Consider the following 17459-nt stretch of genomic DNA (forward strand, 5'->3'; position numbering starts at 1 on the left):
CATGTTGTCTCTGCTTATTCGTGGTTGACTACATCAGCACATGATCCTGTTATTCAAGTGTCGGGGTGAATTTTTATTTAGAATTTCAACTATGAAAAATGCGCGGATTGGAACCTAAACAAATCAATCAGCCAATAATAATAATAATAATAATAACAATAATAATAACAATAATAATAATGATATTTTATTATTATTATTATTATTAACACAGCTCTTCGTAATTTGCAGCTTATTTCCTGAAATATCGGCGTATAGATGTGTGTTCTATATTAGAACCTAGCACAGTGCTGGACTGGCTACCGAACATTTGTACAAAGACATAGTTTATTAGGTAAAAGACTGAGCCTCTTGACAGACCAGCTAAAACATGGCGTCTTTGAAAGAGATCGTAATTATGTACCAGAGCTTGAAGAGAGAATGGGACAAGAAACCTCCAAATCTAGATCGTTGTGGCGAGATTTTGACAAAGCTAAAAGTAACTGATACTTCTACTATCAGCATATTTTTAAAATATGTTACCACTTCTTTTTGAAGGGGCAATGTATATTCGCTATCGTGGTATCCTGTTTCAATTTTGCATAGTCACCGCCTGTGTTGTTTGAGTACAAGAGTAAAATTAATAATACCAAATCATATTTGTATCATATATCCACGCAGTGAGATGTTGCAAAAACATGTGAGTGGTTGGGTGAGGAGGATTACAAGTTTTCGTGTTGTGTCGTAACAGCCCTACATGTAAGACCTCGACGCTGATATTTATGTTTTGGGCGTCTGGGTCTTACTGCCTAACTAACGGCGCTGTGTAGCTTGTTTTGATGTCGACTAACATCGTAACGAATTTAAAATTTTCAGGAATATTTCACACAATTGGCATCCCATATCGACGCTTTTCTACAAATTAAAGTTATAATGTATTAGACTTTTCTTACTCTCAGGTCTTTTTCTTAAGAAATTGAAATTCTCACACAAGCAAATGGACCTGTTTTCAAGTTTTGTTGGCCTACATTTCAGTTGGTTGGAAAGCCATGAATGCCGAAATCAGGTTAAGTTGAAGTATTATTCTTTAACGAAACATATTAAACTGTATTATGCCTATTGTAACTGTAAGCAACATTTAGTTTCATTCAAGAAACCTATCCCTCCACATAAATCTACTTGAACATACTTTGGCATACCTTGACTATTGTCGCATTTCAACAAAATCAATTTTATGTGAACAGAACATGAAAATGCTTGTGTCCGATTTTTGTTTCCACCAGGATAACAACAGCATTGTAAGTATATCAATTACACATCAATTTGTGGAAGAGATTTGATATAGTCTGCCAAGTGTGTGAGATATTCCTGAAACTTTGACTACTCATTCCATTGTCAACTGACATCGAAACACGCTATACAAGGCCATTATTTTGAGCAGTAAGATGTAATACTAAAACATAAAAAAACATGTGACACATCTTATATTGTAGGAATAGTCATGTCGTACTACACTTTATACATTACCCTAGCAACCCCAGTGCAGGGCATATATCCCCTAGAATTGTCAGTTTTACATGGTCAATGTACTTTTTCCATATGTTAGTAACTTTCTTTGTTAAAGATTGTTATAAACTATATATGAAATAAAAGCCATTAAAATTATCTTTCTAAATATGCGTTACTTGTTAGTGTTATTTATTTTGATTTACACTTTATCACAAGTTGAAAAGTAAATAACAGATAATGTACGCTTCCTGCACAAAATTAATACTAAAGGGATGTGTGTGTAACATGTGGTTCATTTGGAAAATTATGCGACTGGGTTAAGGACTATGAATATACATGAAAATTTCCAGCCAATCAGAAAAAATTGAATTGATGCTTAGTGTGGAATTTGAAGAATTAAAATATCACAAGCCATGTGGAAGGTATATTGCTGCAAATTCAAGTGTCGTTTGTTTGTGATCCTCAAGGTTTATTAACATTCTTCACACATCATTAGATTGTACATATTCTCATCTTTAATTTCATTTATAAAGTGTCTGTCGCAAAGGAGATTTAGTGTGCTGGATTTTGTTTTAAAAATAAGAAACTTTTGAGTTTTTGTAGTTTGCTGAGCATGTACTATGGATGTCATTTTAAATATTTTACGATGTTAGTACCGTAAACAAACGTTTGTAACCAGTTGTTTAATGTTATATCTTTTAGTAAATGTGCAAAATATAGTGTCTATGACTTAGCTAACAAATACAAGGTTCTAAATCGAGTTTTACCATTTATTCTTATATTTTAAAAAAGATCTTTAGAGAATTTGTTGAGACGAGTGTTCTTCATAACCATTCAAAATCACTGTTAACATCAAATTTAGTTTTCTCATTTAGATCAGTCGCACAGAGAGAGAGAGAAATTGCTAGTTTTATTATTTGTTTTTATACATTAAACATATTAATAAATACCAGAGGTCTTGCTAGGATTTTAAAACTAGGAGTCCAGGACTCCCATTTTGGTAAAAATATTCCCACCATCAAAAGTTGCAGTCCCTTCTTTCCTACAGAATCAACACAGACGTGAGTGCATCTATTTTTAGATGGAGATGTTTTCATAATGTAATAGCTCACTTTAATACAGCTTCATTACAACAGTCCATAAACAGGATTGCAAATTTATGGTTTATTTATTTGTCTACATCCTTGTAGTAATTTTAGGCAATTGTTAAATAGTATCTGATTTGCTGTTTTCCCCCATTTTATCGCATATATGTGTCAGGTTGGAAAACAGCTTAGACCTTAAAGCGCATCCCGCTAATTCCACAACATAGCATTGTCCCATACATTTATGACCTACATAATTTGGATTTTAAAGTTAAATCTTTAATAAAATAATACCTTGGCTTTGCTTTCAGTGATTTGTATATTTTTCTGAAAATATTTGCCCAATGATTTATGAAAACAGACAATCTAATAAACTGGTACATCCCAGACTTAGTAAAGTCTACCATTATTTCCTGTTAGGCCTACTGGTTCACTTAGTTTCAGACTAATTTTATGACGAAATAGTGTACAAGAGGCAGTTAAGATATCTCCAGATCACCGATTCTGATCTTAAAACACATGTTTGTATGTTTTATCATCAAAGGATATCATACAGGAAATTGATAGTTGCTACCTTACTCGGAAAAGTGTTAATGGTCAATCAGCTATCAAAACATATTGCTTGTGAATGGGCAAGAGTTTGTTTGTCAACGTAGTTGATATAAAAACTAGGCCTAGCTACTGATGCCTTGATGAATACATTTCGCTACAACTCTAGAACTGACCAGGCTAAGGTGAGGGGCATTTAAAAAAAAGTATGGTCAGTCAATGTGCCTCATAAATAGCTCTTGTTTGTCCATCAGAGTGATACTGAATTTTGTCAGTCCAAGTAAGGACTTATTCCAAACACTAAGCTAGGCATCACACACTTTCTTACACTTAGCTACTGTCCTATCTGAACTATCAATTTTAGCAACTTTAGCACTCTTCTGAATCTCGTTATAATCTTCGTAAGTTTGCCATTTAACCCCAAAATACTTATCCAAATTTACGAATGGCATTTTGTCTTAAGTCTCAACATGTCTTGATTCTGAGGTCACATGCACTACTTATTCCGATACATTCGGAAATGAACACAATAACGAAAGCTAAAGTTGTTTATTTGATGTACTTTTATAAATGACTGATTGTACATCACTGGGTCTTTCTGACTCTGAATTCAATCACTGTAAATATAAGTACATCTTCCCACCCGGCCGCCAGTCAAAGCCTTTGAACTTGCCGCCCAGCTATTGCATCATGTTCTTTTTGATGTACTCTTATTATGGCAACATGTATGTACATCAAGGGATCTTTCAGTCACTGAATTCTGTCATTGTAAATATCAGCACAGCTAATTGATCAACACATTTTCCCACAAAGCAGGTGGCTGAAGCAAGACTGGCAAGTCTTTGAATTTTGCCGCACACCTATTACATGTGTACAGAGGACTCCCGCCTCAGTAATTTTCTTTTTCCCAGATCAAAAATTGGCCTCCAAATACGCATAATTAAGCGTTTCCGAGATCTCTGAATACTATATATATATATATATATGTGTGTGTGTGTGTGTATATATATATATATATATATATATATATATATATATATATATATATATATATTATAGTCCGAAACAATTGGCCCTGTTTTTGTAAATTGATGGAATCATTTCTGGTAATGTAGATATTATAAACTGTTCTTGCCTTGTCCATTTGCTCTGCAGAATGGATTATCCTGGCTCCTTCTGCCAGAAATATGACCTGACTAAAGAAAAAATATTAAACCACATCCATGAACAAAAACCTATCTCATGTCTTCAAGTGGAGTAGTACTAGAAATTAAAGCTTTCCCTGAAACACAGAGCTGCCATTGAACTTACAAAATGTCATTTTAATGTTGGACCCAAGCTTTAGTAAAGTGAATCAAAAATCTTTGGCAACAAAAATCTCCAGAGAATAAAGTTAGGTCACAAGAAAAGAGTTGCAGGCTTCAAAAGTGTATCCGACCTCTAAGAATTGTTGTTTGATCCAACAGCAGCATTGACAAATCAAGCTCAAGTAGCAATCAATCATCATCGTCATCATTGGCGACTCGGTCTCGAAAGACCATGCGAATAGCGCCCTTGGGGTGTTGTCTGTCTCTGTTGGCATCGTCTGCTGTGGCTGTGCAGGCCTATATGTGAATGACAGTCCCTACTGCAGTTGGTGCAGACATACTGGGAAGTCTGCGTTACTGTGGTTGCTGCTGCGTTCTTCTTTCTCTTACATTTCTCTGCCGCCAACTGGCCTCTCCTCGCATCAGCGACTGATATGCCATTGTTTACCATCAGTCTCCAGGTGCCTCGGTCCTCGGCCAGCTCTTCCCAGCCATCGGGTGAAATGTTGCATGCCTTCATGTCCCTCTTGCACACATCTTTGAAATGGAGTGAGGGGCGTCCGACTCTTCTCATGCCAGTGGCCAGCTGTCCATATAAGATGTCCTTTGGCAGCCTTCCATCCTCCATGTGTCAGAGGTGACCCAGCCATCGAAGGCGACATTTAATTAGCAGGGAGTACATGCTGGGGGTACTTGCACGCTGCAGGATCTCGCTGTGTGGAATACGGTCTTGCCAGCTGATTTTCAGGATGCGTTTTAGGCACCGTATATGGAAGGAGTTGAGCCGGCGTTCTTGCCTCATGTAGGTACTCCAGGTCTCACTTCCATATAGAAGGGTGCTGAGAATGCAGGCCTGGTAGACTCGGACCTTGGTGTGCTCTGTCAACGCGTTGTTTTCCCACACCCTCTTCGTTAATCGAGCCATGATGGTATTTGCCTTTCCAAGCCTTCTGTCCAGCTCCATATCAATCGAGAGAGTGTTGCTGATGGTTGACCCTAGGTAGGTAAAGTTGTTGACTGCTTCCAGGGTGACACCGTTGATTTTGATTGAAGGGGCAATGGTGGTATCTTGCACGCTGACATTTGTTTTTTCCAGGCTGATGGTGAGACCAAACTGCATGCAGGCAACAGCAAAACGGTCTCCCAGTCTCTGGAGGGCTTCCTCGGTGTGGGCCACAAGCTGCGTCATCTGCAAAAAGCATCTCCCTGATGAGCACAGCTCTCACTTTTGTCTTTGAGCGCAGTCGTGCCAGGTTGAACAGCCTCCCGTCGGACCTGGTGTGTAGATATATGCCATCCGTGGACGTGTCGAAGGCGTAGGACAGGAACAGGGAGAAGAAGATCCCAAAAAGTGTTGGTGCCAGCACGCAGCCCTGCTTCGCACCACTGTTAATTGGGAAGGAGGTTGAGGAGGATCCATCATACAGGACTGTTCCCTTCATATCTGCATGGAAAGAGATTATCATGCTGAGGAGTTTTGGGGGGCAACCGATCTTACTCAGAAGTTCAAAAAGGCCCTTCCTGCTGACCATGTCAAAGGCCTTGGTGAGGTCGATGAACATCATGTAGAGTGGTTGACCTTGCTCTCTGCTCTTCTCTTGGAGTTGTCGTAGGGAGAAGATCATGTCTGTCGTCGACCTGCCTGCTCTGAAGCCACACTGTGATTCCGGGTACACACGGTCTGCCAGCATCTGCAGCCTGTTGAGTATGATGTGGGCATACACTTACTCAAGAGTGAGATCCCTCTGTAATTATTACAGTCACTGCGGTTGCCCTTGTTTTTGTAAAGGGTCACAATTGTGGCATCACGCATGTCTTGGGGGACTACTCCTTCCTCCCAGCAGCGGCAAAGTAGCTCATGCAGTGGTTTAATCAATGCTGGTTTTCCACATTTGATAGCTTCGGGCGGGATGCTGTCACTACCTGGTGCTTTGTCGTTTGGAAGGCAGTCGATTGCTTTGCTGAGCTCCTCTTAGGTTGGCACTTTGTTGAGCTCTTCCATGGTGGGCAGATTCTTTATGCTGCTGAGGGCTGCATCAGTGACTGACGTTTCTCGAGAGTATAGTTCTGAGTAGTGCTCCACCCATCTGGCCATCTGTTGCCCACGGTCTGTGATCTTCTCTCCCGTCAGGGATTTCAGGGGAGCGACCCCTTTCACTGTAGGGCCTAGAGCCTTCTTGATGCCACTGTACATACCTTGGATGTGTCTGGACTCGGCACTGCGCTGGATCCCTTCACACAGTTGTTGCCAGTACTTGTTCGCACACTGTCTAGCAATGCATTGGGTGTTACTTCGGGCACTTCTGAGAGCAGCAAGCGTCCGTTCATTAGGGCATTTTTTGTAAGCTATGAAGGCTTTTCGTTTCTCCTCGATTTGTGGTTCCATCCTTGATAGGTGTGCATTGAACCAGTCCTGGCTGGGTCGTTCCTTCTTGCCAAACGTTGACATAGCTGTACTGTAGATGGCACCCTTCATGGCGTTCCACTTGGCTGTAGCGTCATACTCAGGCAGGTCCTGGAGAGCCTTGTTCAGGGCAGACACATACTCCTCCACCTTGGCAGGGACTGACATCTGCGCAGTGTTTATGCGAGGACGTCCTTTTGGTTTTGAGCAGTGTAGCGTGTGTGGCTGTAGTCGCACTCTGCTGCTCACAAGGGCATGGTCGGAGTCACACTGTGGTAGGTTCTGGTGGAGAGGACGCTGTTAAGGGCAGAGCGCCTGGTGATGACCAAGTCGAGTTGGTGCCAGTGATGAGATCGGGGGTGTTTCCATGACACTTTGTGTTGTGGCTTACACTTGAAGAAGGTGTTTGTGATGCACAGGCCATGGTAGGTGCATAGCTCCAGCAGTCTCTGGCCATTTTCGTTGGTCTTTCCAGTGCCATGATATCCGAGGCAGGTAGGCCATGACTCGTGGTCCGCACCTACTCTGGCATTAAAGTCGCCGAGGAGGAATAGTGGTTCATTTTTGGGGCATCCTTTGATCTGTTCGTCCAGCTGCCCATAGAACTGATCCTTCACATCTTCTGATGACGTGAGGGTTGGGGCGTAGACACTGATGATGTTGACAGGACCTGAAGCAGTGGTGAGGCGGATGGACAAGAGACGCTCAGTGCCCCCTGTGGGAGGTTCAACCGAGGCCAGGAGATTGTTTTTGATGGCAAAGCCCACTCCGTGCTGACGGGGCTCCTCAGGTTCTCGACCCTTCCAGAAGAAGGTGTAGTTTTCCTCTCTGAGGGAGCCACTAGAAGCGAGCCTCGTTTCCTGGAGGGCAGCTATGCTGATATTTAGTCTGGTGAGTTCTCTATCGATGATGGCCATCTTTCTGGTGTCGTCTACTTCTCTGAGGTCGTCGGAGAAGCCTGTACGCATGGTGCACACATTCCAGCTTGCAAATCGAAGAGCTGGAGTCTTCTTTATTGGTTTCTTGTTTCTTTTGTCTGGTGTGGAATTACCATCTGCTTGTCATGCTGAACAACACACTGAGCTCCAGACACCCACTGGAGCAGGCAGACGATGGCGGGTCAACACATTATTGACCGGGGGCTGCCCGGCTTGAGGCGGGTGATAGTTGGCCAGTGGGACACGATGATCCCTCCCACTGTCAAAGCTGACCCGTGGTGCCCCTTCCCTACGCCAATCGGGTGGGACTTATAACCCGTAAACTGTCAGCTTCCGTGTTGTTTCCTCACTCAGTAGCGAGACTGGAGTGTCCTCTCCAGGGCGCAAGCCTGGGCGTGAAGTATGGAGATCCTGGGCTGCCCAGACATCAGGATCCTCCTCTCGTCCTTGCTGGTGGGGTCCAAAGGAATGCTGAGCATGACATTTGGCACCAGTTTGGATGCAGGAGCTGCCGGAAGGAGGCCATAGTCGACCCCCAGCCGCCTTAGGGGCTCCACTCCTGATTTTCTGTCTGGGTTTACTCCCGTAGCCTTTCCTTCTCCCGAAGATATCCACAAGGCAGTGGAGCCATAATCCAATGGATGGGACTTGGTTGGTTTTGAATCAGAGTTTCCTTCTCCTAGATGAACTGCCCGACAAGGCTAACGAGCTTCATCTGCCCGGGTTTGGGGTCAGAGTTTCCCTTCTCTTAGACTGGTTGCCTGCCAAGGCTAATGAGCCCAGTCTGCCCACCCAGTTATACCACCGGGTACTCAGTCGCGCCACACAGCAGGCTCTATTAAAACGGGGCACCGCGTGAAGGTGCTGCTGTGGACACAATAGTGTAGGAGAGGCCATATGCAAGTAACCTCCTGCCCCGCAGAGTGAGACAGTGGTCCTGCGGCGATCACTACACCTGGGAAGGAGAGGCTATGAGAGACGCTTCATTTTCCTTTGACAAGCAGGACGTCAGGCCCAGGCCACGCACCCCCCAGTAGCAATCAATAATTCCTCAAATATTGTTCATTCACCGAGGAAAGCATACATTCAAAGCCATGTCCATGGGAACTAGAGATGGGAAATGAAATAAGTGAACAGCCTGAAAAACTGAAATCAACAGAATGCAGAATTGGACACTACTCTGTTCAGGCAGACAACTGTTCTGTAAATTATGATGGAACTTCTTGTTATGCCAACATTGATAATTTTGATAAAACCCATAAAAAGACACTGAATGTTATGAATATGAACTGAATAAGAAGAAGAAACTTTAAACAAATTGATGAATGAGAGTGAAAATTACAAAAATGAACTGAAAGCCATGGAAAAAAGGTTGGGCACATTGCTGTGAGAAATGTAAACAAGCATGATGAAAAGGCTAGCATTGCATGACAGGCATCATGAGAATCTAAAATTCATGTGCGAGGACTTAGAAAAATCATTGAGAATCTCCAAAATGTGAAGAAGAAAAAAATGAGCAGCTTGCATTTGAGAATGAAATTTTGAAAGAAAAACTAGATGTGCTAAATGGAAAAAAACTGATAATTGACAGTGGAGAGAACAAAACACTTAGTGCCCAAAAGTCTGCAAGCTACTATAAAACGAAGGCAAAGAAACTACAGCAGCAAATAAAAAGTGGGGAAAGTCCTAACAGTGATAAACTTAAGCATATTTTAGCAGAAAACCCCCCCAAGTGCTACAGAATCTGCAAGTTGAAATGCTGACAGAAGAGTTAAATGAAAAACACTGTACTAGAAATTCAGATGGCTCATAGACCGACAATGTGAGGCTGTGTGCGATTGAACTTGCTGTACTTGAGGTTGCGACTGAAAAACTGTTACATGCGAAATTGAGAAAAGCGATCTGCCCAACAGTATATCAGTGCAAACAATTGTCAGTGAAGGGCACTACCTTGCAAAGGCTTATGTAGCTGCAAAAATAGACACAGTGAGGTCTTAGGGCCTTAACAGAGATGACATGAACAGAAAGAAAAAGGTAATAGTGGACATATGTATTACACTAGACAGTGGTGATGTAATAAGTTGGGGGTTTACATGTTTTGCCATTGAAATTGCAAAGACCATCCATGATGTGACCAAGAAACAAAACAACTGGCTCAATTGAAAAGTGAACCAAGCTTGTCTGCAGAACAAATGAAAAGGACTGCATCTGAATCTGTGCCAGTTCCACAACATACCCATATTAGAAATAACAAGTGTCAGCTAGAAACATCATCCTGTACTATAAATGCATCTATGACCAATGACTTTATTACTGACTTGTTAAGTAAACTTGCATTTACTATGAGTGACAGAGCTAGCAATGAGAAGTTATCAGATAAACTCTTGGACCAATGGCACGATGAAGTTCTTATCCAGTGTGATGATGATCAAACACAATCGGTATTGCACTTTCATTGTATGGCACATGTTCTTCTGGGCTAAATAAGCCTGTGGTGACTTGAAGAGCCTTCAAAACACAATATTCAAAGAAGTTAGATGCCATGGTCAAGATGCACTGCCCCAGTTAAAATTTTGGACTATAAAGGAAACTTATGTTGAATGCGTTGCAAGGACCATTTCTGATACTTTTGGACCTGTCGAGGACCATTATGGATTACGTGAATTGGAAGTTACAGAGACAATTGATTCAACCCATTGTTTCAGACAGCTGTTGAAGTTCTTCTTCATGATGAAGATTTTATGGATGTGATAGACACCCTTGCTAAGCCAAACCAGAAACTTATTTCAATTCAAGCAGATCTCAAGTGTGATGTCATAAAAGTCATGTTGCAGTGCTTTGGGCTTTTGTACATCAAGGTAACAGGTCCCTATTGGAACCTGGACACAATGGGTGAAGTTCCATACCTTTTATTGTATAAACTTGTTCAGGACCTGGTCAGCTTTTTAAAGAAATATTCGTCAACACCAGAAGCTGTGCTGAATCTGGAAGGACACTGGAAATCTGACGATGCTTAAAATGCGTGTGCAGTTCCTCACCAAAAAAGACTAGCACAAATTTTTTTGTTGTAGAGCAAGGCAGAATAGAAATATTGCACCAAACCACCAAAGCAGTGACATCTGCTTTGTTGAGGACTGTGGAAAAGCAGTTGGTGGACTTCCTACCAGGAGGCAAGTATAGCAAGCCACCAAACAAAGGACAAGCTTTTCACATTCCACCAACCTAGGCTGTGAACATCATTTTGGTGACTCAGACAGTTCACAAAAACAAAGACCCAATGCATCTGTATGCTATCACACAACTGTTCAACTTTTGAAAAGAAACAGAAAACCATTAATGAACAGATATGCCATCAAATAAGAAAGAAGAGAACATGAAAAAGACAAGGAAAGGTGGCAGTGTGCTGCATGAACAAACTATGAATGCTGAAAAAGAAGTTGAGATGGAAATTAATCTAAACATGACCGAAGAAAAGGAAAATCCTCAAAAACGCAGAAAGACCAATGGAATCAATAAAATTAGCAATGAACCCGAGGAAGACTATGACTTCATTTCAAACATGCTGCCAGTCATATATGAATTCAGTGGTAACAAATACATTGCTGTGGCATAACAAGACCAGTGGTATCCTGGATGTGTAACATAATTTTCTGGACCTGAAGCCATGGTAAAATTTATGGCTTCCTGTAGGCGACCAGGATACTTTATTTGGCCTGCACGAGAAGACATTCAGTCTATAAACAAGAGACTTTGTGTTAAAGCGTGGTTTCTTACCCGAGTGTGTAAATTCCTGTAGACAATGATATTTTAAAGAACATGCAAAAATTGACTTTATTTAGACAATACCAACAAAAATTCTTTTAAATGATGTGTGAAGAACTACTTTACAGACTAAGATGTGTTTCATCAACAATGAAAACAATTTACAACTCAATTATTTTAACGGAATGGTGACATTAATTTTAAAGTAGGAAGTAAAATGTGAGATTTTCCAATTACCATGGCAATTAAACTAGAAATTTGATGCATAATCTTTATGATTAGTAAAGCCTTGGATTTGATACATAGTTACTGGCATAACATTATTACAGTTTTTATTTGAATGGTTTTGCTTTGGAAAAAAAAACATGTTTCATTTAACACCATATATTGACATGTTGCCTGTTTGTGTTAGCACAGAAAATATTAAAAACAAAATTTAAATATTGGTGAGATTTTTCTTGAAATAATTTTCCTAGCTTGTAAAAGTACATCTTTAACAATTGCAAATATGAGTCCAGCATGCTGTTTTACATAAAGCTGGGAAGTTTTATGAATTTATCAATAAAAATAACAAAATGTCATCAATTTATGTCCAGTTTCCTTTTTCTCTGGTGCATGGATTTATCGCATGTGACAGATATTATTATAAGCAAAAAGGTGGGCAAATTGATAGAAAATTTGCAACTTTAAAATGTCATAAGTTTACTTCTAGTAGAGATATTCTCAAAATTTAAACTGTTCTATGCTCCTTGAGATGAGAGCTAACATTTATCAATGTTTTAAAAGCAATTAAATGACAATGAAAAATCAGCTGGGTCTGCTAATTACCCCATTTCATTTATGTTGGTTGGGTGGATGTTTTACTGACAGCATAAACGGCATTATATAGCATGCTGTTCAGTCAGTTTAAGTTGAAGTATGTTCTTTAACAAGACCAATACAAACATACTAATGTTGACAAAAGTGAATCAATCCTTTAACCGATTTCAGCATTCTTGAAATGTATATCAACGGAACTTGAAAATGTGTTCATTTGCTTGTCAGAATTCGAATCTACATTGTAGGATTAATCATGTAGGCATTCAGTATAGGCAAATGAGTTCTCTTTTTTTCTGACATTACAGGTCGAGATATGTTTACTTTAAAATTCAAATGGTTGTATACATCATACCTTTTGTGGAGAATTTCCACATTTCCAGAAATAAAAAAAAAAAATTGCAAGGACTCATTTGAGAATAGACCTTCACTGTTTCCCCTTTTCTTATCCTTTTTTTTATTCTCTTGATTGCAGATTGCTCTTACACAAGTCTCTTTCCTACCAACAGATGAATCATCACCAAGTAAGCAGGAGCTTCTAGTTGCAAGTAAGTGAGATCACTACAGTTGGTGAACAGATAATTTAATAGTAACTTAACCCAGTTTTCATAAAACATTCTGAGCTTGAGAACATACTAAATGTGAAAGTTTGGCCCCTTTAAAGTTGTAAAAGGTCAAAATTAATGGTCACTATCTCAGTGTAGAACCCAAGTTGACAAACTTGTTTCATAACACAAATTTAATGCAATTTTCCTTTGTTAATTTAGTCAAAAATTGGACGTAAAACTTGGGCAAAGAGTTTATTAAAAGGTGAGACATTTTATAAAGTTGTATATATAGTGCTACCCACTTATTGACATTACTTATGTCTACAAGCTGCCATGTTGACAGAAATGCAAAGTCCCAAGCCCATGGTCTATTGTTACTACCATATTTAAATGTATATGTCAGCAGTCTGCCAGTTCCAACCCATACTTTGTAAGTTGATGTTGCCAGCACATTAACAAGCATCATTTGTTTTTTCCTCCAAAGTTGGCTATTCATGGTGACTTCATTAACATGTGCATAACAAAGCAAGCAGGCTGCAGTCTTCAATAAAAACAATACGCCTGTAATCAATGAAATCAGGACCAAACTTGAATAAAAAGCAATGGAATCTTATCCATTGTTGTATTTTGTGTCATGAAAGTTTCCTTTTTGCAGGAAAAAAAGTAACTTTATGCAATGTAAAATGCAGACTAATTTCAGGTCTTTGAAACTATAGATATCTGCCATCAGGTCAGTTGAAGGTGGGACATCTCGTATGGATGTTTGTGGAAAGTTTTTTGTTTGTTTACATGTTTTCATTTCTCTATGAATAGCCTCATCCACTTGGTAGCCTCAGCAAGATGATAGTTGTCTTGAGCAGACCAAAATATAGGCCAATTTAAGTACTTGTACAAGTAGCCTATAAACAATTGAGCAGCTATATGCTGCTGATGACAATGAATGTCATAGTGAATTGTCTAGTGGCACATGTTTGTTGACAAAGGAGTAAAGATCAAACAAGGACTACCATTTTTTAATGTGTTATTTGTGTTCTTAACAGGATGTGACTGATACATTAATTTTCTAAAATGTGATCTTGACTCAAATTCATGGATTTTTCCTGTATGTGTACAGTACTTAATGCAGAAGATTTCTCATTAAGTGTGTGCAGAACAGAAATATTTCCATAACTGGCCACTGCGCAGTTGTACATTTTGAACGTCTAGTTGTATGAAGCCTGGATGTAGCCACGGTTTAAATTTTAATAATTTGTAATCTTCTAAAAGCTGGCTGGAGATTCCAACTTCAGTGGCTAGATGAAGAAAAATATAAAGTTAGGATTATGAGATCTTTCTCAAAGAGCTTTATGAAATGCAAATTATGCCAGTAAGATATTGATTTGTGTGCAGTGAGAGAGAGAGTGCTCTACTGGCTGCATGATTCTCCCAAACCACTCAATGATCATACTCTTGACTTCATGTTGTTGTTTTTTTAAAATGGCAAGAAATGTTCCTCGTATGAAGTAATAATAAGTATTCACTTGTGTTTACAGTTTCATTTATGTATCCTTTAAAATTAATGTAATATTGCATCTTGAAAAACATGATTTTAAACCTTGAAAATTTTGAAAGAAATATGCTACTAACCCTGTATTTGCCACTTCTCCAGAATGGACAATAGTGGCCTTGGTGAAAAAATAATTTTCATCACTGCCCTTGAATGAATTGGTACCATTACATGGGATTTTTACAGTATGTAATATTACCATTTCATAGTGTAGTGTTTGATTTGCCTCCCATGCTTGGAGCATTTCAGTAATATAAAAAAAAACAAGGTTAAAAGTGTAAAGACACAGCCTGACATCATTGCAATGGAAAATAAAAAACATGGTGAATCATTCTAGATCGTTCTCATGTGTTTGAATGTATTAAACTTTAAATAATCATCCACTTTGTTCATTAGGTTAGATTTTTATTTTTGTTTTGCTATTTTTTTCCCCATAATTTTTAACAAATGCATTTGTAGACAATTATTTACCATGAGATCGTACAGGATTATTTGTTTATTTATTTATCCAAGAGAGATTTGATTTGAATTTGTGATATACACCTAGTTTATACCTATATATTTTAGTTTGTTATTAAGATGCATATTTTACTTTGTATGGTAGTCAATCAAGGCGAGGGGTAAGGTGGATCCATACCCAGGTCCATATAGAATATTTCCATTGACAAAGACTGATCATTTATAATTCCTCGTGTTGTTACAATCAGTTTTTGTTTCAAACAATTTTATTACAAGCAAGCTTTCTTTCATCCTGGGGACTCATTAGCGTCACTGCTACTATACCCCTGCATTGCCAAGCTGCATATGGCTGCTTGTACACCAGAATATTTAACTACTTAGAAAATTTTGTGAACACTATGCACATACATTCATGCTTACCGTAATTTCTCTTCTTATATCCCCCCAAAAATCCATGAAATTTTCACCAATGGTTCCAAATAAATTTGTCTGCAGTCACGTATTGTTTGTTATTTGTCCACGTCTTTCACAAGTTGTATGTACACTATTTACAAAAATATATGCATCATATTTAGATTGATTGTTCAGTCTCAAAAACTTTATTGTCCAGATCTAAATCTTGTAAAATATTCAACTGTTGGTCATATCTTTCCTCTGCATGCTCAATATTTCCGAGATCAAAACCAGAAAAACTCTTTATTTTCTCTCTCAGAATCTTCAAATATCACCCTGAACTCTGCCATTGTTTACTATTTTTCTTCAGTGAAAAACATGTAAAAGACCTCTCGATTGTAACCTTAGCTTATGAATAGTTTATATTTACACAGAAAAGTAAACTCATTTCTGATTGGTTTAAAATCATCGGATTCTTTGAATAACAGTCTGTAACCAATCAGAGACATTTTTCTAACACCCATTCGCCATGACTAGGCAGGATAAACCATTGAATGCTGAAAACATATCATGAGTATGTGTGGGATTGGGGCTGAATGAGTTAATATTCAGTAAAATTGCCCAGTTTGCTGTTTAGTTTTAGTAGTTCACCATTGTCGTTAGTACATATACATAAAGCAGTACACCTGAAGCCTCATATTTGATCAGCAAGATAATGAGATATTCCATGATACTTTTGTTGGGAGGATGAGAAGTTTGTTTGTTGATCCTGAATGAAAATGGTGCAGATCTCTGACCACAAGAATGTCCATCTAGTAAAGGAGTTCATAAACCAGATATAATAAACTGGGGGGTGAAGTTTAAGGTCATTACTTGCATTTCTTTACTTTATTGAGTTGATGAGCATGGTGACACATGCAAGTGAATTTTACCAGACTGTGTTTAGTTGCTTTTTGAATAAACTAGTTGATAGTTTGAGCTTAAAAAATTATTTTAAAGTTCAAAACCTTGACCATTTTTACAGTACTATTTTGTGTGCATCACAAAAATAAACATTTTTATAACTGGATTTTTTTTTCAGTCCAGTTTGTTAAAACATCTTAAGAACACAACCATTAATCTAAACATTTGGTCCCTTTTAATTTGTTGGATTCTACATTAATTTGTAATAATTTCAATTGTGTATCAAATGTCTGGTCATCCAAATTCATTTTTTAAGCCTACAAGCTTTATCCATACTCAGAAACAAGTGATTGAATAGATCATCCAACTGTGAAACTGCTTTGATTATACTGATTGTTGCCAGAATTCCGCAGACATTTGAAGCTTTTTGTCAAGTTAATGTCGGCAACTTTTCTGCCGGCAGCAGCTGTAGTGCGAACAGTTTCTTAAGTTTTTAGTTCTCATCATCCTTGGAATAAATCTTTTTTTATGCTTGTTCACCCATTTTACCTTGTGTTCATGGTCAGTTTATAGAAAATTTATGTTACTGCTTTGATTATAGTTTCTCACTTGCTAATATTTCCTAAACCCTTTGATAGATTCTGATCATACATGGCATTAATTATTGTAAAGTTTAGACAATTTATTAATCAACATCCTTGCTTGCCGATATGACTTTGGTGTCAACGTCGCTATCATAGATTGTTTTATTTTTCTTCTTGGTTTTAACTGAAGCTTTTTCACTTGGTTTATATTTCTTAAAGCCCTTGATGAGCTTCCTTCATACTTTTGATTACTCTTTGTGAAGTTAAGACAAATTATTCAGTGAAATGCATGCTTGCCCAGTTGACTTGTTGGTATCATTGTCAGTCAGAGAAAATTTGTGTTTACGTTTTCCTAAACCCTTGAATTGATGTTGTGTTAAGGTTTTCCTAAACCCCGTAATTGATTTTTTTTTTCATACTTGTGATGAATCATTATGAAGTTAAGACAATTAATTTCGTGGCTTGTGTTCACACACCCCTGATCATGGGGTCAAGGGTACAGTCACAAAAATATGATTAAGGAGTGTGGGGTGTGTCTTTTATTTGCTTATATTCTGTAGACCTCTAGATAGACTTTGTGTATACTTTGTACACCTTCTTGAGCTTGGTCAAAGTAATGTTAATCAGTAATGTTCTGATATTGTGCTCAAAATCATTGCTCTGGCCTTCTGTTTTAC

At 38.7% G+C, this 17459-nt stretch overlaps 1 protein-coding gene across 1 annotated transcript in view; it reads left to right on the top strand.

The window, feature by feature from the left end:
* Nucleotides 1–325: 325 nt before the first annotated feature.
* The window catches only part of LOC149805475 (26S proteasome non-ATPase regulatory subunit 8-like), a 58707-nt gene continuing 41573 nt past the window's right edge, over nt 326–17459 (top strand). The window contains exons 1-2 of the mRNA XM_089950065.1: nt 326–478; nt 12825–12897. Of these exons, the coding sequence (XP_089806191.1) occupies nt 371–478; nt 12825–12897 (181 nt within the window). The 5' untranslated portion in view covers nt 326–370. The remainder of the gene's footprint in view (nt 479–12824; nt 12898–17459) is intronic.

The sequence above is a fragment of the Sinohyriopsis cumingii genome, chromosome 2 (assembly GCF_028554795.1).
Source record: "Sinohyriopsis cumingii isolate HCF-2022 chromosome 2, ASM2855479v2, whole genome shotgun sequence".
Lineage (NCBI taxonomy): Eukaryota > Metazoa > Mollusca > Bivalvia > Unionida > Unionidae > Sinohyriopsis > Sinohyriopsis cumingii.